We start from the raw sequence: 20926 nt of genomic DNA on the forward strand, positions 1-20926 counted from the left end.
ATTAGGGAGGATTGTACAATTATAAAAACCTATAATAATTTTTCAATCCTCCCAAATTATAGTCCCAGTTCACTGGAGAGAACACAACTTTTGTGCTAAGAATGCCAAATACAGTGCACATGGAAGAGGAACATACATGGTTCTTTGTTAAAGAATACTGAAAGAAATAAATCAGCTAAAATAGTTAAAGGTGTATTTGTCCCTGACCAGTCTGCCATTGTTGGAACCACTAACACGTGTATAGCACTTAATATATTATCCTTCATCACTGACTTCATTTAAAACACATTTGCAACTGTATCAGCCTTTTCTAATTATCTCAACAACTGCCATAATATATTCATTAAACTTCTAACAACAATATGAATAGCGGTTTTCATACAGCAATATAACCATAACAATGACTGTCACATGAAGAATTATAAAAAAAATGGTCACAACTTTATATAACAGTGCTTTACTGAACAGCAATATGAACATGTTGTATTTTAATGCAGGTTAATAATAATAATAATAATAATAATAATGTAAAAGCACTGCTGAGTGAACAGAAAAGGCTCCAGGATTAATAAATCCTTGCTGTTAGCCTGGTCAGGAGCAGGCTAGCTGCACAGAATAAATCTCCGTGGTAACTTAGGTGCCTCTGCTTTTGTGCAACCAAGTCAAGGCTAAATTCATCCAGGATAACTGGACTATCCCGGCTTAATCCTTTATCCTGGTTTTGTGCAACAGGCCCCTGCTTGATGAGGTGGTCTCGGTACGCTTTCAATCCAACTCTGGAACGGTTTGTTTGTGGTGAGAATGTAATCTGACCTCCAACCGCACCAACTATGTGTACTCTGCAAGTCTGAACTAAATGTCGGAGCGGAGTCTCGGTGACCAGAGCAGATGTAGGAAGTTCGCTGGCGAAACAATGTCTGATTATTTTAAATAAATAAGTAGGGCTGTAATCAACCAAAGAAAATCTTGGTCGACTGAAGTCCTGAAATTTCGACTAAAAATCGACTGCGGTGGTGGGAGGCGAAAAAAAAAAAAGCGTTAGATTAATTAGCTGCGCAGTACTTGGTAGCCTTGTCCGCCTAAATGAATTATAAATAAACATAAAAAACTAGTAGGCTATTTGCAGTATATTAAATCGTTTTTTAACCTAATTATTTTGCACTGAAATGACACACTCGAGTCTGTCTGTCAGCTTCGACAGCGTTGCATCACGTGCACCTGCGCAATATCATAGCCTATGATTTCCGAAAATAGTACTATGTAAACTAGTGATATCAGCACAAGAAGTGTTGAGGAATATGCAACATAATACTATACAATAATATACAATAAGACAATTGTTTTTGTCATTATGTTATAATAACTGACAGACACTATCATTTCAGTAGCTCTGTGCATGTCCTTGCACAGAGCGAGGCTGAACATAGGAGCTCAGCTTTGCGGCTAACCCTGGGGGATGCTACCGTAGTTGCGGGCGGGTGTGCCTGCAGTTATAAAACGATTATTAGACTAAAACATTGAAATATGCCAATTCTGATATGTTCATATAGCCTACTCAAAACAGACGGGGCAACCTAACGCAGACAAGTTAGCTTACCGTTTTTAGGTGATATGCCATGTTTGTAGTTGAGCTGTGATATGCAAACTGTTGCTTGCAAACTTTGCATTGGACTTTTTTTCCATTATCTAGTTTTGTAAAATGCTGCCACACTGCCGATGTCTTTGACATGATAGAGGAGGACTGACTATAAATTAAACGCTCACGATTAAATAAATATTCAGCAAACCACCAGACCAAGGCCTTCTAGTACTTTCTTCATTCTGTCTCCAGTGGGTTGGGCTGATCCAAAAAGTGAAAACAAGGGGGGTGTTCTGAAGACAAACTGTTACCTGTGAAACAGGGGTGCTCTGAAAACACCCCCGTTAGCAATTAGTGCTTTCCACCTGATGAAATTAACACGGCAAATAATAATAATAAAAATATATTCTTAAAAAAAAAAAAAAGAAATTAACACGGCAAAAAATCAGAATCTTGGTTGAGCCAGAACGTATTGACCAATAAATCGACTAGTCGACTGGGAGATTACAGCCCTATAAATAAGCTGGTTTGACCATGGAGATGAAATAAATATGCACTAGTCCAGAACACAGGACCGTCATTTTTGGCCAATTTTGACAGCCCTATTGTGTATTGGATTGATCAGATGAGATGACGATGAAAAATAAGAAAAGCCTTCTGTGTGTGTCCTCTCAACACCTTACGAAAGTCCCTGATATACTGCAGAGCTGACTGTGCTGTCAGTGCATACACGCGTACATTTGCAAAAACATTCATGGGGATCCAGACCATGTGGGCTAGGTAGTGAACATCGTGTACAATATGAAGGAAGGGGTCTGAGGATGGTGGCAGGACAGCTGCTCTCCAATGAGGTAGTGACATGCTTTTAATTTAGAGGCTATGTCTCAAGCTGCTAGCCCATTGGTTCATAGCCTGGCCTAGAAACAAGGAACAAAGACACACACACACACACACACACACACACAAATTACAATATGGATGTGCTCACTCATGTACACGGAATAGCCCATCAGCAGACTACATTGTCTGCTGTAAATTGCTCTTTCATGCATGCTTAGAGGAACTCATTCCCAAACCTGCCAGTCAACGCCAACATAATTACATATGCTTCAATACAGAAACATGTGTAATGTGAATTCATACTATTGAATTACTGCCACATGGACCTTTTTGAAATTTCATATTTCATGTTTTTTGTGATTAAAAAATGTTTCTTTTCTTAGACAGCTACGGCTGACCGTATTATTTGTACAGTATATCAGTGAGTGTTGCACTGATGACACGGGACTGCCAGTTGTGCATGCATTTACTGAACCAGCTATCCACAATATCAGCTGACTGGAAAGCCAACCACATGCATTTAGAAATTCAATTTTTAATTTCTAAGGATTTCTTAAAATTCCAACAGAGAATTTTTCAATGCAAATCAGAAAGTAGATTTTTAAAAACCCTATTATTAAAAAAAATGTTTTTTTCCAATACACACTTCCATCCTACAAAGTATGGTATTCCAGAGAGGAGCACAGAAAAAAAGCTTAAGCTATTGGTCCAAGACCGAGGGGTGGGAGAGCTACGTGGTTCTAAACCGTACATGGTGGGGGGCTGCCATTTTCAGGACCTGTCCAAAACTCTGCACACTCAGTGGAGACAAAAATAGACACACTTCTGCCACTAGGTGGAGCTATAGCAGAAAAAACGCATTTGGCCCTATAACTCATGTTCCTTGGATCCAGCTGATTCTCCTGATATAGACCACGCCCATTTCCGCCTATGCGTGAAAAATCGCAATTTATCGAAAACCTACTTTGCCGAACTCCTCCTAGACCGTGTCACCGTTCTGCACGAAACTCGGCATGTAGCATCTCCAGACCGACCTGACAAAAAGTTCTCAAAAGAATTTTTACAGGATAAAAATTGCGCATATTACGCATGAACAAATTTGTGTAGCTAACTATGAAAACACTAACTTTGCCATATCTCGACCAAAATAAATGCTATCAACGCGAAACTTCAGATTCTTGTTTGCCATGACCCTCTGGAGGTCCCCCACACACTTTACGAAAATTGGCCACTACTTATTTTTATTTAATTATTTATTTATTTGATTGGGACAGTGCATGCTAATGAACAAACATGGAATACATGCATGTAAACATGCCGGATTGTAGCCAAGGGCTAATTTCTATCCGTAGTCCCACGGGCTAAGATCACACAGGTCACAGAACATTGCATAATAAAATTTACATCTACAGTAAGTACATCGTTTATCAATAAATTAACAAAAGCCCTATATACAATATTCACATATGACTTAAAAATTCATTCAACTTCAAAAATCCATATACACATTACAAAATAAAGAAATTCGGAAAAAGATACAGCATACCCACTAATGTGTGCAACTTTGGTTTGCCCATAGCCATTTTTTCAACTGAACTTTAAAGTGCCCATATTATGAAAAAAACACTTTTTCTGGGATTTGGGGTGTTATGTTGTATCTGAGGTGCTTCCACACACATACAAACTTTGAAAAAAATCCATCCATGCTGTTCAGAGTGAGATACAGTTTCTGAATGTGTCCTGCCTTCAGTCTCTGGGTGAGCTGTTCAAAATAGGCACGGCTTGTGACATCACAAGCCGAAACGAGCAGGCTAACCGCAACCATTAGCTCGTAGCTGCTATAGCTAACGCTAGCATGCTAATGCTAGCATGCTACCTCATTCTCAAAAGCACTGAACACAAGTTCACCATAATCTACAAAAGAACTACTTACATGTGCGCCCTCATTTAGAAGTCTCCCAGCTAATCCTGCTTTGTAACTGACCGAAGTTGTAGAAACAGCCTTTCTTTTACTGTCTATGGAGCTAGCTAGCTGACATGATCTACATCTGAGTCACTGGGCATGTGCAAGTGCAATCAAAGATAGTACAGAAGAAGAAAAGAGGTCTCACTCTGTAGCTAAAACAGAGACCAGGTGAAAAGAGGATCTGCAGCAGTGAGAGAGCGGTGCAGTACAACAAAAATATGGTGTTTTTTGAAAATTAAACCATGTAAACCTATTCTGGTACAACATTAAAATACAATTATGAACCTGAAAATTAGCATAATATGGCTGCTTTAAAAGAGCTATATGTAGGGCATTCTCTCAATGTTAGAGGAAGACTATTCCACAGGTTCCCACCTCGGACAGACAGAACTACAAGTATAAAAAGTTTATATCTCATGAACGGCTCATCCGATTTTTACGAAATTTGGAGGGTACCATCTTAGGCCACTCCTGAGGCCACCTCTACAGGGGGGCACTGATTGGTCAAAGTGGGCGTGGCCTATGGGACCCACGTTTGGATTCACCACTTGCACTAATGTGAGCAGCTTCAAATTTACAGGGCAGTCCCTCCAGGATTTCGCGATGTCGCGATCGCGCCAATTCACGCGAATTCAACCAATCACTGCGAATTTGGTGCGACTCGCAATTTTGACCAATCACCGCAACTTTTCCGCACATTTGACCAATAACCTGAAGTTTCCCGCGACTTCAACCAATCACAGCAGTCCCACGTGCACTCTGAGAGCCAATGACCAATCGGGAGTGAGAACGGGTTGATCATTTCCTTGTTTTTGATATGAAGATGAGATGTGTGTGTGACTCATTTACCAACAAAACGTACAGCGAAAGACCGTGCAAAACATTTCAGACCGTCCGATACATTTTAACATCAATGTAGACTTTAACGATTTAAAAGTCGCTGAAGTTGCTGCCGTTTCCATTCTGGCTGTTGGCTCTCTGCAGCGGGTGGGGCTACTGCTCCGTACCCCCCGCGACTGACGCTTGCACACACACAAACACACACACAGACACCCACACAAACAGCACACACACGGTGGATGCAGGAGAAAAAGGAGTTGAGACCACACGATGACCTAAATTGAGGACAGCTACGCTCGTTATTGTAAGTGCAATGATAAGTTAAAGTCAGTACTTTATCAAACCGTATGAATGTGTGTCCCAGCCCAGGCAAGCATAGGAAAATAACTAACAATGTAAAGATCAACAAGCCACTGACAGATATGTTCAAATTTGATTGATTCAATAAATTATTATTTTTTGTCTTAAATCCACCAGCCATTTTCATATTATACCAACATTTACAGCATCCTGAGCCTTTTTGGTAAGGTTACTAGGAAATCTCAGCCCAGAGTAGTTTTATTCTCCCCAAAACAAGTTTCCTTTTTATTTTTAAAAGTCTCCCGCAACTTCATTGCAACAAACATACAAAAGACATTGCAACGTTTATCACAATTTTTTACAAAAGCTCCCGCGAAATCAGGCATTTTGGGCCGCAACAATCTCAAAAAAAGGCCGCGAAATCCTGGAGGGACTGAATGGGTCATGGACCTCACCTACCAAAAATGACATGTGGACCACTAGGTGGCGCTATAATGTTTTTTTGCCTTAACGCCCACATTACACATTAGAAAACCTTACATTCACATGTTCCTTGAATCAAGCTGAATCACATGATATAGGCCACGCCCATTTCTGGTTAAAAGTTTTTTCGCAATGCGCAAAACCACTAGATGGCACTATAATGACGTCAAACATGTTTTTGCCTGTAACTCCCACAATACTCATTGCACATTAGAAATCCTTACATCCCCGTGATCCTTGACTCAAGCTGAATAGCAGGATATAGGCCCGCCCATTTCCGCAAAGAAGTTTATTCGCAATATCGCGCAATGTGCAAAACTAACTTTTTCGAACTCGTCCTAGGCCGTGCAACCGATCTGCACGAAACCTGGTAGGTAGCATCTCCAGATGGACCTGACCAAAAGTTATTAAAAGAATTTTGCTACATTTAAGTATGCCTAATTTACGACCAAACTAAATTTCGTAGCTAGCTACGAAACACGAACTTTAGCATATCTCGGCCAAATTAAATGCTATCAGCAAAAATTATTGTTCGACATGCCATTCTGAGGCACTGTACCAAATATGGCGAAGATCGATCAACGTAGATGTGTTTCGGCCGATAACTCAATGCATTTAAATGGGACATTTGCGATTGCAATTTCTCTGCCATAGTAATTGCTATCAACATGAAACTTGTAATGCTTGTTTGGCATGCAGCTTTGAGGCTCTGTACCAAATTTGGCGAAGATCGGTCATTAGGGGGGCGCTATAGTCAACGTAGACCAGTTTTTCCCCTTTTACTCCTTGAGGTCGAGCGTGTCGTATACGATGCCAAACGGCACTTCTGATTCATAACTTCATAACTTTATAATTATAACTAGTAGAAATATACGTTCTTTTGGAGCTAAAAGCTAACAGTCGCCCCGTTCTGCTGATGTCTTTGTTGTCTTCCTAGCCCATACAGAAGGTTTTGTATCCAGCCTAGAAGCCCAGAGTTTTTAGGGGTCTTTGTGCAATTAATCCATACTGTTACATCTAAAATTGATACACTGTATGTAAGAAATGTGAATAGTTTGTCATTTATATGAGTTATAATGTTCAATATGTTTATATTTGGAGTCTTCCAGTGCAAAAATATAGAACTGTTTTAGACAACACAAATGTTTGTGTGGCATTGCTGTGTGTGTGATATCAATATATATCTGAGATTCATGTTCCGTTTTATTTATTTATTTGTCTTTATGGTCCTACAACCTTCAAGTGACCTCACTGCAGCACAAATATTCTAATAGCCCAGTTTTTCCTGAAAACAGTATTGATGTTTTACAAGCTTTTATTGAAAATAAAACCAGACGGACCAGAGGTTGTCAAAAATCCTTTAGGGCTCTGGGATATTTGCAACGGCAATGTACCGCAGACCTTGCGGCTCACACCTCTCGATATTTCCTGACGTTTGCCTCCCCACCGTTATGCTTCAGGTCCCGCTTTTGCGCACTCCCCAGGTTGCTGGGGTAGACTCGCGTCGGGGCAACTGGCGCGATGAGGCTTGGACCCCGTGATAACTGCTTGCAGTTCTAGTTTGTGTTGGTAATGTTAAGCTCAAGATTATTCAGTAAACATCTGGGGCCTGTTTTACAACAGTGATTTGCGAGCCGTGCAAAACTGTGTCAAATAATGGCAGCGTCATGCTCATAGACTAAAACTGGTCATGTTTCACAAATTAATCTGGGTAACAAATTGCAAATAAATGTGTGTGTCCTACAGGGCTCTCAATGCCCATGCATGGTTTGAAAGTATTGTGTTTATTTTAATTAGTAAAGGAGAGGAAATTATCTGAAGGTTCTTTATTTGTAGCATGCTGGAGAGTAGAATATTTGGTTTGATTATTGTTTCAAGGATGTACACGGATGGCAGAATGTATTCCAAATAAATGGCTAGAAAAGAGGGCCTGCAAAGGTTAAACCAAGGCAGTGTTGATCTCTAGTATAATAAATCATGCCTAGTTGAATTGAGGACTTGATTTCCAGCTGACTGGATCAGCTAATAGATCACATTCATCACAGTGTGTATACATTTTGTACCACTCTTATTTTTGTCTCTCTCTCTCTCTCTCTCTCTCTCCACAGTAATTCAGCATGGATGAGATAGTCATAGCAGGGATATCGGGCCGTTTGCCTGAGTCCAACAACCTGGAGGAATTCTGGGAAAACCTCATCAATGGTTTGGACATGGTGACGGAGGACAACCGGCGGTGGACACCAGGTGAGACCCCTCATAAAGCTAGGCTATAGATTTTCAGTGACATGACTTGTGTCACGATATCAAAAATCTAGTAATCGGTACCGATAACACAAAAGTACACGATACTCGGTAGTGCTGGGTGGTATACTGTCTCAACTGGTATACCGGTCTTAATTTCCCGAATTATATGAGTTTTTCACATACAGTTACACAACCGGAGATACACCAGAAATACATGTGCCCAAGAGAGTACAGCTTTACTCTTTTTTTAAACTGACTAAAATGCCGTCAGGGTTGGACTCTTATCCTGAAAAGTTTGAGCCAATTGGTCAATGTACACTCAAGTTACACCCACTTCCTGTTTCGATGGCCCCCTACAGGAAGTTGGTCCTCTATAACTTGCAAATTTTTTGCGCTATTACAATTATTTTAATAACTTTTCATCTTTAAGGTCTTAAGATGGCACAGACCTAATTTGAAGTCGATCGGATAAAATCTCTAGGAGCAGTTCGTTAAAGTACAACATGTGGAAATTGCCACGTCTTTCAATTCAAAATGGCGGATTTCTTGTTGGGTTTATGGTATTACTCAAATTAGCTTTTTTGTACGTATTGGCATGATACATATGTTTACTAGATTTGCAGGGGCTGCTTTTTAGGGGGCGCTAGCATACGTACATTTTCACCAGGCTTGATGCGACTGCCAATTTTGGTGAGTTTTTGAGTATGTTAAGCCCCTCAAAAAGGCGATTCATTTACCGGTTTCAATAGGGCCTTCGCCGCTGTCGGCGCTCAGGCCCTAAAAATAGACAATAAACCATAAACCAAATAAACACCATAAGTCATCATACTTCTTAGGAGCCCTCCAGAAAGTTCAGGTACTTTCCCCATTTTCTAGTATATACGTACATCCAGTCTGGCAAACCGTTTATATGACATTTTTTTCAAACGCCACCACCCTAGCCATCTCACAAGCCCACTCCTGGATTAAAGCTTAGATTGGGCCCAAAAAATCAAGCCCGACCCTACCTGAGTCCGTGCACGTTGTGTCCGAGGCTGGCCCGACACATTAAAGGACAATTCCGGCGCAAAACGAACCTAGGGGTTAATAACGGATGTGTACCCACTCTGTCGTTCTCTGGGACATGTTTTCATGCTAATTGATTGTGTTTGGAGCTTGAACGAAGCTAGCGCGGACCGCTGGTTAGCTTACAACGCTAGTATTCGGGGCACAGGGAAAGTAAAAACAAATTGCTATTTATACCACTAAAAAGGCTCAAAATATCACCAAACTTCAACGGTAGCATAGTGAGGATCCCTACATGTTAACCGAAGCATTAAGAACTTTGTAAGACAGTCACTAATCATGCTCCAGCTGTGGGCTGTGCACTGGATCCCAGGTATCCTCCTGTGTCAGGGAGTGGCACAGTAGCTTCAGCGATCAGGGTTACAACAATATGTTTATCCAATAAAATGATCTGTGATAACAAGGACATTTTTAGCATGGTTTCCTCAGCATTAAGCTGCTATGTAAGATGCACAGTTACGCAGGTGTTTATGGGTGTGTACCTACTCACTGCAGGATGTACTCAGTATGATGAGTTTCTTTCACTGTGTCACCTAGATGGTTATTTTAGCAGGTGGAGTTGTAAACATGTATGCTGTCTGTGATGTAGTTCATGATTTGACCTTAAACTGTTTGCCTGTGTTCTACAGCTACATACACATTAATCAGTACAGCGGACTGCTGAAGTTACAATCGTTTAACCAGGCTCTGCATAAAAAAATGACACTCACATTGTGATGTTTAACTATTGACTTAAAAATCTCTTACAGACGCTCTGTGCAAAAACAGCTGCCACTTTGTGTGGCAGCAAATGTTGAATTAAGTTCTACTTTTTTCCTCGCCTATCCTGCATTTTTTTTCCTGAAGCCCTTTGTCATGGCACCTCTGCTTTCTCGCTTGACTGGCCTCATTAAAATGAATGAGGGGGCTGTGTTTGCTTTCAATGAGTGCTAGTTGGTCACCCATCCTAACTAACACATTTTGTAAAAAGGCACAAATAAAACGCTGATCAACATTAAGCAGCTTCACTTCCCAAAAGTTGTTGTTCTACATCAATCCACACCACCCTTAATTTACTTTTATATTGTACATCTTTGCCCATTTTTAATGACTTGTCTTTTTTTTTCCCTTGTCTCTGCTGTGCTACTCTTTCCAATCCTCCCTCTCTGGTTTGCAGTTTTTTCCTCTCTTTGAATAAAAGACCCATCCCTCAGTGCCTGGCAACCATCCTGAGCACACATTCATGTGCTGAAAGAGTTGGACTAGGCATCATGGGAGAGTAGGGACAATAGAAAGGGAAATGGAGAAAGTAACCAGAGGTTCATTGCTCGAGGGAGTCCTTGCATAGTGACAGAGAACAGAGGTGTGTGTGTGTGTGTGTGTGTGTGTGTGTGTGTGTGTGTGTGTGTGTGTGTGTGTGTGTGTGTGTGTGTGTGTGTGTGTGTGTGTGTGTGTGTGTTTTCTGATGCCTTCGGGGCAGAAGAACTGGATCCAAAAATCCCCACCAACAGATAGCGAAGTTGCAAATATCTAAAAATTGAGACGTAGGGATTCCAAATTGCTGTACCACATCCTCAAGGGAGTTCAATAAGCCACCGAGATACAGATCCCCCAGTTTGAAAATTCCGTTTTCCAACCAATCCCTCCAAAAAAGGGGGTATCTACCAACACATAACTTTGGATTTCGCCAAACACTTGATGAGAAATTTAGATATAGATCCAGTTCAAACAGATGGGCCACTTTGGGCCAAACGACATTTAAGTGAGAGATTATTGGATGTGTTTTTGCCTCACCATACAGTTTAACCGACAGGCTTTGTACGATAATGGGGCAAGAACAGATTGCTCAATACAATACCAGGGTGGGGCTTTCTCAGTAGCAAGTGACCAGTAGGTCAGATGCCTTAAGTTAAAGGCATAGTAATAATACAACCTCTTTGGTAGAACCAAACCTCCTCTATCAAATGGTCTTTGTAATTTATTAAAATGTAGCCACGTTTTTTTTTTTACCATTCCATATACATGTCCTTGTTATCCTGTCAAACCATTTAAAATATGACAGGGGAACCCCCAGAGGAATAGAACATTTGACAACATTGACCTTCCCTGCTATTGAGAGTCGCCCATCTGTTTACATCACAAGATATTTTATTAAATAATGGATCAAATTAACTTTAACTAGGTCTTTTAACTGGGGAGGGAATAAGATATACAATACCTTGCTTTGGCCACTGAAATGCACTTGATCAGAAGGCGGGAACAGGGCACTGAGTTGTTAAAGGTAACGCTTCTGACTTGGACCAATTTAACCTCGAAAATTTCGAGAGAGTCAATGATCCCGAGTAGACAGGGTATTGATCTGCTAGGTTCGGACACAGAAAGTGATATATCATCCACATAAAGCATAAGTTTGTGCACTACACCTCCTACCATAACACCTGGGAAGTTAGTCTCCCCCCTTATGGCTGCTGTCAAAGGTTCTATGGCTAAACAAAACAACAAAGGAGAAAGAGGTGTGCCAAATAAGAGCAGAAATGAACCCGTTAGTTTGCACCACAGCCTCTAGGTGCTTATACAGCACCTTAATCCACTTTTAAAATATAGTCCCATTCATCCATTGCAAACGCCTTTTCGGCTTCGAGGGAAATAGCAGCTATTGGGGATTGTCTATCAGCTACAGACCATGCAATATTAATGAAACGCCTGATATTATCTGACAAGCTACGCCCTAAATAATCAGGTTCTGATCAGGATGAACTAGAGAAGTAATAACCTTATCTATTTGCTACATTTTTTGAAATAATCTTAACATCTAACTGCATTAGGGAAATTGGGCTGTAATTCTTACAGTCTCTTGGGTCTTTACCTTTCTTAGGAACCAAAGTTATCAAAGCCTGCCTAAATGTCGGTGGCAGTGTGCCCTTCTCCAGTGCCTCTCTATATACCTCTAACAGAAGTGGAGCCAGTTTAGTTGCAAAACTCTTTAAAAAATTCTGCTGTGAAGTAGAGCTGGGCAATATATCGATATTACATTACATTATCATTATTTGCCTTTACCCACTTAGTCATTATATCCACATTACTGATGATTATTTATCAAAAATCTAATTGTGTAAATAATATTTTGTGAAAGCACCAATAGTCAACACTACAATATCGTTGTGGTATCAATATCGAGGTATTTGGTCAAAAATATTGTGATATTTGATTTTCTCATTATCGCCCAGCCCTACTGTGCCCCTACCATCGGGCCCTGGGGCCTTACCCACAGGCAGGGTCCCCATTATATCTTTAATTTTCTCTATAGTCAAATCTGCATCAAGGATTTCTCTTTGCTCTTCTGTCAGTTTGGGAAGCCCTAGTGGCTCTATGAAGGAACAGATTTCTTTATCAGTAAAGGTAGATAATGACCTATAGTCAGTGTAAAAATCTTGTTAATATCTACAGTTGCTGTAAAAACATCTCCAGAATTGGATCTAACTGCAGAAATAGTGGAAGCTGATTCCTTCTGTTTCATGTATCTAGTGAGTCATTTTTCCTATTCTTTCTCCTGATTCAAAATCATTTCAAATCATTCATCAGTTTTTAAAATTTGGATCATGCAACAAGGCAGACCTGCTGGGTTCATTTGGGAAATGATTGTAAAGATTAACAAAGAATTTGTTTACAGCATTTACTATCTAACTGGGATGTTTTGGGACCGATTTTGCTATGGACAAAATACACACGGCGATACACTGATAAGAGCAAATTACGTTTAATCATGTATCTATCTGATATAAATTACTTATGTTACTGAATTCGTACATTTGTTTAGTTCATTTCAATTTATTTAATATTGTATGTGGCGTTTTCTTTTGCGGGGTGCAACCAGAGCTTAGTGCGCCCAAGACTATTGTGATTGGATTAAAGAAATGCAAACAACCCAGAGAGTATTGGTCTCTCCTAACCTGGAATTTATGTGTGGAGGAGCCAGACCTTTCTCCACAGCGTTGTGGAGATCTGTCAATGCGAGACAATGTGCAACAATTTGTTCTGGCTTAACAAATGTACGTTGCATCCTCATGTGTTACACAAACTCTGCACTCTCTGTACTTGCAGTGTGCACACAACAACTTCTGTCAGAGGAATTCTTTGGAAAAATTTACTTTTTTCTTCTTTTGCTCTTTTCTAGGTCTGTACGGTCTTCCAAAGAGGAATGGTAAATTGAAGGACATCAGCCACTTTGATGCGGCCTTCTTCGGAGTCCACCCCAAACAGGCCAACACCATGGACCCCCAGCTCCGTCTCATGCTGGAGATTGCCTACGAGTCTATCGTAGATGCAGGTGAGGAAAATGGCAAGCTTCAAAAAAGCTTCAGTACTGAATATCAATGGACAGTTATATAAGTGAAAGTGGGTAGGAAAGTTGGGAAAGCAATACAGTAACAGTTGTAGGACTGAAGTGTGACTGACTTGCCTTTTGTGTTTTCTCTGTTAACTTTTTTCAAGTCTGTGAGTTTAAAAAAAAGCTCATTATCTGAGTGAGGATACCTGATGAAATACTGACTGAATGGTTTAAAAAAACAATAAAATGTTATGATGCAGGACTGAACCCAGCCACACTGCGCGGCAGTAAGACTGCCGTCTACATCGGAGTTAGTGGCTCGGAGGCTGGTGAAGCGTTTAGCAAAGATCCAGAGGAGCTCCTGGGCTACAGCATGACTGGCTGCCAGCGTGCCATGTTGGCCAACAGACTCTCCTACTTCTTTGACTTCAACGGTATGCACACACAGCCAGCTTTAACATCAGTTTCATTCTTTAGCCAAACTCTGAGATGGAGTCCTGTTAATTTGAGTGGATGATGCTCATCCAGCACATGTCAAATAAGTCCTATCTCTTCCTGGTTTGCTTCCATGTTGTGCATTAATATTTTTCTTCTCATCCCAGACTTGACAGACTTAACATTACATCATACACATGAAAAAATGCTTTAAGGTGTCTCTTAACTGTTGGACTACTTTATATCTGGTATTCTCCTTGTGTCAGTTGTTCTTAATTTGCGGGCCTAGAACTGATCTTAACCATGGCAATAATTTGTCTGTCAGTATAGCAGTGGTTGCTCTGCATTAGTGCACATCTGGATCCAATGCTGCTACCATGTGGCCAGATATTTTTCAGCTTAGAGCTCCTGTAATGCAAGCCACTAGAAAATTTTTATTCATCCTAGGTTTAAGCTGATCTGTCAGCCTCCCTTTCCAGTCATCATCGGATTTAGTACATAACACATTAGTTTTTTTTCACATGCCATATTTCCCAACAAACTGTCATAACACATGGTGTTGTTCAGTTACAGATCCTGCATTTGATGGTATTTAGCCTTTTTGTGGAACTACAGGAACTTAATCAGTTTGGAAGAACATAATTTACTGGTCATTGGTTCGTCTCACTTTTGTACAATTTTGTACAAATAATCGTATGCATAGCTGCAAAAATTCCACTCAATTTTTTGCTTTATTGCTAACATTAACATGATTGTCTATCACTAAGTGTATTTTCAATCAGACATGGAAGTAGAACCTTTGCTGTTATCAAAATTGATTTAGACTATTGTTCAGCTTTTGCAGAGACATACTGTACCCTGTTCAGTGCTGGTACTTACTAAATTGAAGTCATTGTAATTAAGTCAACTTGAGCCTTTTCAAATTTTGAATGCCCTCATGTACTCTTCAATATCCTTTTCTGCATATGTGGTTTCTAGCTCTAATCCACCCTCCTCTTCTCTAGGCCCCAGCACTGCCATCGACACAGCCTGCTCTTCTAGCTTGCTGGCTTTAGAAAACGCCTTCCAAAGCATTCGCCAGGGCCACTGTGATGCAGCTTTGGTGGGAGGGGTCAACCTGCTGCTCAAGCCAAATACCTCGGTGCAGTTTATGAAACTGGGCATGCTTAGTCCTGAGGGGACCTGCAAGTCCTTTGACTCATCAGGTAACAGAAAGTTGGCTGGGGACAGTTCTCTTATTTTCCCTTGTTTACTGTCATCTCTCCACCATCTCTTACAGACATTAAATACCTTCAGGCAGGAGTCCTCACAGTATTTGCAGTACTGGACCTCGACTAGCTGGCTCATTATTGTTTGTCATTATCATTAAAATTAATAAAAGTATTATTAAACATACATTATTTGTGTATAGAACTGACAAAAATAAATATAATTTTCTGCTTTTTGGCACTATAAGAAAGAATTCTGCTTTAGGTCCCCTTTGAAATATTGTACAACACTCTTAAGCAAATTTCTATCTAAATTTCATCATTTATCTTAAAGCTTGTTTCTCTTTCATCACTATTTGCTTAGAAGCTTATTCATATTGATTTTAACTGTATTATTTACATTTGTTGATGCACTCTGTGTATGTGTATACCAATATAACGTTTTTATTTCTATTATTTTCTTGGCTAGGAAATGGATACTGCCGTTCTGAGGCAGCAGTGGCAGTGCTGCTGACCAAGCGGTCTGTGGCTAAAAGGGTCTATGCCACAGTGGTCAATGCTGGCAACAACACAGATGGATACAAAGAGCAGGGTGAGGAGGCACACACAGCCTGTTAACTCCAAACGCATGCAGTGACACATGATCACTGTATCCAGTATACGTTTTTCACTGAACCTCTAATGATAATCAAGTAAGATGGCAGATGATAGGGGTGTCAGGATTTTGATTTTAAATCGAAAATTAATCAAAATGAGCTTTTGATTTCGACTATCAAAACATTTTGCCCTGTGAGTTATGAGATATGTAAACAAACAACTAAGGTAAAGCCTTTGGGCACTGACGGGACTTCATGGTGCCTAAGGTACACATTGTTACACTAATGGTGCATTCGTTTGCTCCCATAAATGTTGCAAAGTACCATTATGCTACCTAGTAGCTTTCAGGATGAACAATTTTTATTCATTTTTTAAACAACATACAACAAAAAAATTCCTGGAGCTTATCACAGGACCGTAGGACATGAAGTAATTGGCCTTCCTCTGTCTTACATTTCCAACAATTAGGTGTCTTTTAGACCAATTCTAAACAATCTGGAGGGAGTCCAATAGAAGCGATGCATAATCTTGAACTGAATGAGGCGCACCCTCCCATCGCGTGACATAGTGTATTCTGTCCCACTCCTCATCATCCAGTGTAAAATTCAGATCCCTTTCCCATGTCGTCTTCAGAGCTGACCAGGCTCCATCCCCTAGGTTCTGCATAAGCATAGAATAATACCCATAACCCTCATGACCTTTTGACACCATTTCAACACCTTATCTAAACATTCTGGTGCCTTCGGGGCTGAAGGATTGGATCCATTCCCACCAACAAATGGGGATTCCAAATTACTGTACCACATCCTCAAAGTATTTTAATATGCCACCAAGATACAGATTCACCAGTGTGACAATTCCCTTTTCCAACCAATCCCTCCAAAAAATGGGAGATCTACCAATACATACTGTAACTATTATGGTTATGGTTTTCTTTGGTTTCCTCAGGTGCAATCATTCCCATGGGGTGGCTCAGCTGCTTTGACCTACTGTTTGCAGTAAGGGATTATTACCAACATTTCAGGTGCACTCACTATGGGTTTTACCTCCATATTAGTCTGCCTCAATGGATGTACATTGCTGGGATAAACCCTGATATTCAGTGGTCTCTCGCTTGCTGGATGTCCACCCCCTTCCGCTATATCCACTTTCTATTTTGCAAGGGAAGTCGCTGCATCCAGGGCTAAGCCACAGTACGGTTATGATTTTTATCTTTCTGATTTTTATTTTTTATTTTTTCAATACAAACAAGCCAGAGCAACACCCCATCCCTTATCCCAGAATGGATAAGTGCTGTCTGGCAGTGCGAGACTACCTCAAAAGTGATTTAGATCAATTGGATAAGCTTTGGCTCACCTGACTGCTCATGTTTCTTGACTTGTTGGAACTAATTTTAGTGATGTCACTGCATTTACTGGGCCAGACATTTAAAAATAAAATTAATGTTGTAATAAACCCTAGTTTTCCTTAAATCAATATTGTTGCATAGAGAACAACAACAGTTGAAAGAAAATTTCAATAGCACCTTGAATTGCACGCATTTTTTTAACATCACGGTAAGGGGTTTATTGGGTTACAGCTCAGAAACGGCAATCAAAAAATTAAATGCAAACTTGTGAAGGTCTGTGATGTGAATGTGTGAGAACAGTAGCAGTTACCCAGCAGTTACAGTATGGTGTAGCATACTTGTCCTGACACATTCCTCTTGGTCCCTCAGGTGTAACGTTTCCTTCAGGTGAGATGCAGCAAAGGCTGGTTCGTTCTCTTTACCAGGAGGCAAATATAACTCCTGAGCAGGTGGAATACATTGAAGCCCACGGCACGGGAACAAAGGTCAGTGCAGTCTAGTCTAGTTTCTTAATCACACTTTTAGCCTGTTTTCAGTGTCGGTCTTTGCATAAAAACACAGATAATTGATTAGAAAATGAAAAAGTTACCTTCTCACACACACTTCTAATGTTACTTACAAGAAGGGTTTACCTTTGTAGCATCTCTGCTCTCTATGTGCAGGTTGGCGACCCACAGGAAGTAAATGGCATTGTCAGCGTGTTCTGTCAGTCAAAACGAGAGCCTCTGCTCATTGGCTCCACCAAGTCCAACATGGGCCATCCCGAACCAGCTTCTGGTCTGGCTGCCCTGGCTAAGGTGAGAGTGTCAGCACTCCTGTTATTGGCTGCTCAAAAGATTCAAAATCTTTTTTACATTTTAGTTTTATTTCAATTGCAATTTTTTATTGATATGTTCAGACCACGTCTGGATCAAAGTGTTGTCTAATTTAATTCCCATTTGCACACCTGCTTTATGTAAAAGTGTTTTGTTCAATTAATTATCCATGCACTTTCACTCATACCAAATGAGTGAAAGTTGAAAATATAAGGACTGAAACAGCTGGTCTGATTATTTTTCTGGTTGGACAATGTTGATGAAATATTGTTTTAGACTGATCAGCAAGAGAGGAATCTACCAATTTTTACAATGTAAAATTGGCTCATTCGCAATGTTACATTCAGTTTATTAAGCTGATTTATTTTCTAAAGAAAGGAAGCTGGGCATCTTTGGCACCAAATCAACTAAAGATTGATAACGAGCTATTTTAGTTATTTCAGCCTTAAAACTCTGTATCTTGTCTGTTTTTACTTTATTGGTTGTTTTTCCATCCTACACGTAGGTGTTGCTTTCTTTGGAGCGAGGATTTTGGGCTCCCAACCTGCACTTCAACTCTCCTAACCCTGACATTCCAGCCCTTACCGATGGTCGGCTTCAAGTTGTTGACCGGCCTATTCCCATACGAGGCGGCATTGTAGGCATCAATTCCTTTGGATTTGGAGGTTCAAATGTTCATGTGATCCTTCGTCCAGCTGAGAAACCAGCATACGTGAATGCACTGCCCAGGACAGTTCCAAGGGTGCTTCAAGCCTGTGGTCGTACAGAGGCCGCTGTGAAGGCCATGCTCCAAAAGGGGAAGGAACACACTGCAGATGACAGCTTCCTGTCTTTGCTGAATGAGGTGTCAGGTGTTCCTACTGCCAGCATGCCCTACCGAGGCTTTGCTTTGATTGGCTCTCAGAGTGACATCATGGAGGTGCAGCAGGTGCAGGCCGCTGCTAGGCCACTCTGGTACATCTGTTCAGGTGAGTCACCAAAAGAGAAGTTGGATGAAATACAGATTTAAACGTACAATGTGTAACTTTCTGCCGCTAGGGTTCTCTCAACCAAAACAATGGATTGTAAACGCAGACTTTTGATGACGTTGGGTGGAATTATGGGAGTTGTGGTTTTTATTGTTAAACACCATGGCTGGTTAGAATGCATTCAAGTTTATTCACGTTGCATTTAGTAACGTTTATTCATGTCATTCTAATAAAATAGCTGCATTTTCCCCAACATAATTACGTTTTTCTTGATTTGATCTGTATTGGTAGCTGACCAGTTAGCTAGTGAGCCACACTATCACAATATATTTCACATGTCAATTTCACCTTTTAGATGGTTTCAACACCGGGCGGACGGGGTTTGTTGTAACGTTAGCTAGCTACTCAACGAGGCTGAGAGACAGGTACGGGTGGGGATTGCCGGGGGAATCTCTGGGACGGCCAGGACGTTCGATGGCCGTTGTGCAGCAGCAGAACATCTCCAAGCTGCCCGGAATGATCTCCCCCTTCACTTTTCTGTAATCTTAACTATTCATTTTGGTGCTTAACCCACTTTTTGTCGGGTTGATTTAGCTAACTGTTAAGACAGCTAAACGCGAAGGGGGGAGAAATTCGGGAGGGAGGAGATTTTCGGCACGTAGCTATGGATGGCCGCTGTTGTGACTGTTTCCCGACGCTTCATTAAACTGCCGTTAGCGTCGTTGGCACCCGGCACTGGAGTTGTCCTGGCCGGGTACAGATTGCTGTAATAGTAATGGCTGGCTGCTAGCTGGCTGGGGGCTAACGGTAACTAGCTATTGCTACATGTACCGGGGCTGTTGTCAGCTCTCATCCCGAATTAAGTCTCTTTGCGCCGGGGGAGTGAGGCAGACAGATCAGGGTGTGCTAGCTGGCTAAATTAGCATTAGATTAGTTGCCTCTCTATAGGCTAACGTTAATGTTACTGGTGAACTCATTCGTGGGTTAGCCCAGTACTGCTTTTATCCGTGGTCAAAACAATCATACTACTAATATCTTTGAGTGTGTTGAACGATGTTGTAACCCTATAAATGTTATCCATCAAGCATTAGCATTAATGTTAGCTACTTGTCAACCAGCACATTGTAGTAACATTAAGCTGGATCGATATTGATATGTATCAAAAAATAAGATCTCTGCTGTATTACTGTGTTGCAAAGTGGCATGTAATTAATCACAAAATGATGCCTTGGCAGAAAAAGCAGTATTATGGTTACCAGTATGTTTTTCTGTCACATTGTATGATTTACAATTACTCTCGAACGTGTCATCTGGGTGCCAGTGTCTAGTTCCGAGTAACTAGAGGGTGAAAGGTTATATGACGCCACTGACAGGCGACTAAAGGGAACGTCCCGTGTCAGAAATAAAATAACAGATTTCTCTGGGTTTGACATTTGGTGGAAACATTTGGGATAGCGTAAGTACACAACTCAAAAAAATATATAACATAGGTCTGGTCGTTTTTAAGTCATTTTAATGCAGAAATGTTACATATTGTACCTTTTTAAGTTTGTTTTTTATTATCTATAGAGCAAGATGACTTTTTAGTAGAAAGAACTCGCAATGAAAAAAGTTAACAGTTCAGTTTGTGGATTATCATTACTGTCCGGACACAGTTTTTTGGAAAGAGTTGTTACTCTTGTGTAATTTTTCAATACTGTGTAACACGAATTAAATTCCATTCACGTTCATTGTATGTGGGGAAAGCATTAAACATTTCTGTAGAACTGAGTAGAATTAATTGTATGTGCCTTTTTAGTCTACTGGAATGTTTGGCATATTCAATGTTATAGATATTTAACATTGATATGAATTTTTATTTACTATCTTATTACTATTTCCTGCTCAAACAATAACTGGGACAATGGGACTGTTGATATATTCAAATCTCCT

The 20926-nt window shown here is 40.5% G+C and overlaps 1 protein-coding gene across 2 annotated transcripts in view; it reads left to right on the plus strand.

Annotated features, from left to right (window-relative positions):
• Nucleotides 1–20926, plus strand: part of fasn (fatty acid synthase) — a 92529-nt gene that overhangs the window by 10054 nt on the left and 61549 nt on the right. For both annotated transcript variants that reach the window (XR_004897284.1, XM_031323991.2), the window contains exons 2-9: nt 8117–8252; nt 13471–13623; nt 13884–14057; nt 15063–15263; nt 15736–15858; nt 17581–17696; nt 17874–18008; nt 18532–18994. Coding sequence is in view for 1 of the 2 variants with exons in the window: in XM_031323991.2 (XP_031179851.1) it covers nt 8126–8252; nt 13471–13623; nt 13884–14057; nt 15063–15263; nt 15736–15858; nt 17581–17696; nt 17874–18008; nt 18532–18994 (1492 nt within the window). In the remaining variant the exon portion in view is untranslated. The remainder of the gene's footprint in view (nt 1–8116; nt 8253–13470; nt 13624–13883; nt 14058–15062; nt 15264–15735; nt 15859–17580; nt 17697–17873; nt 18009–18531; nt 18995–20926) is intronic.

The sequence above is a fragment of the Sander lucioperca genome, chromosome 5, assembly GCF_008315115.2.
Source record: "Sander lucioperca isolate FBNREF2018 chromosome 5, SLUC_FBN_1.2, whole genome shotgun sequence".
NCBI lineage: Eukaryota > Metazoa > Chordata > Actinopteri > Perciformes > Percidae > Sander > Sander lucioperca.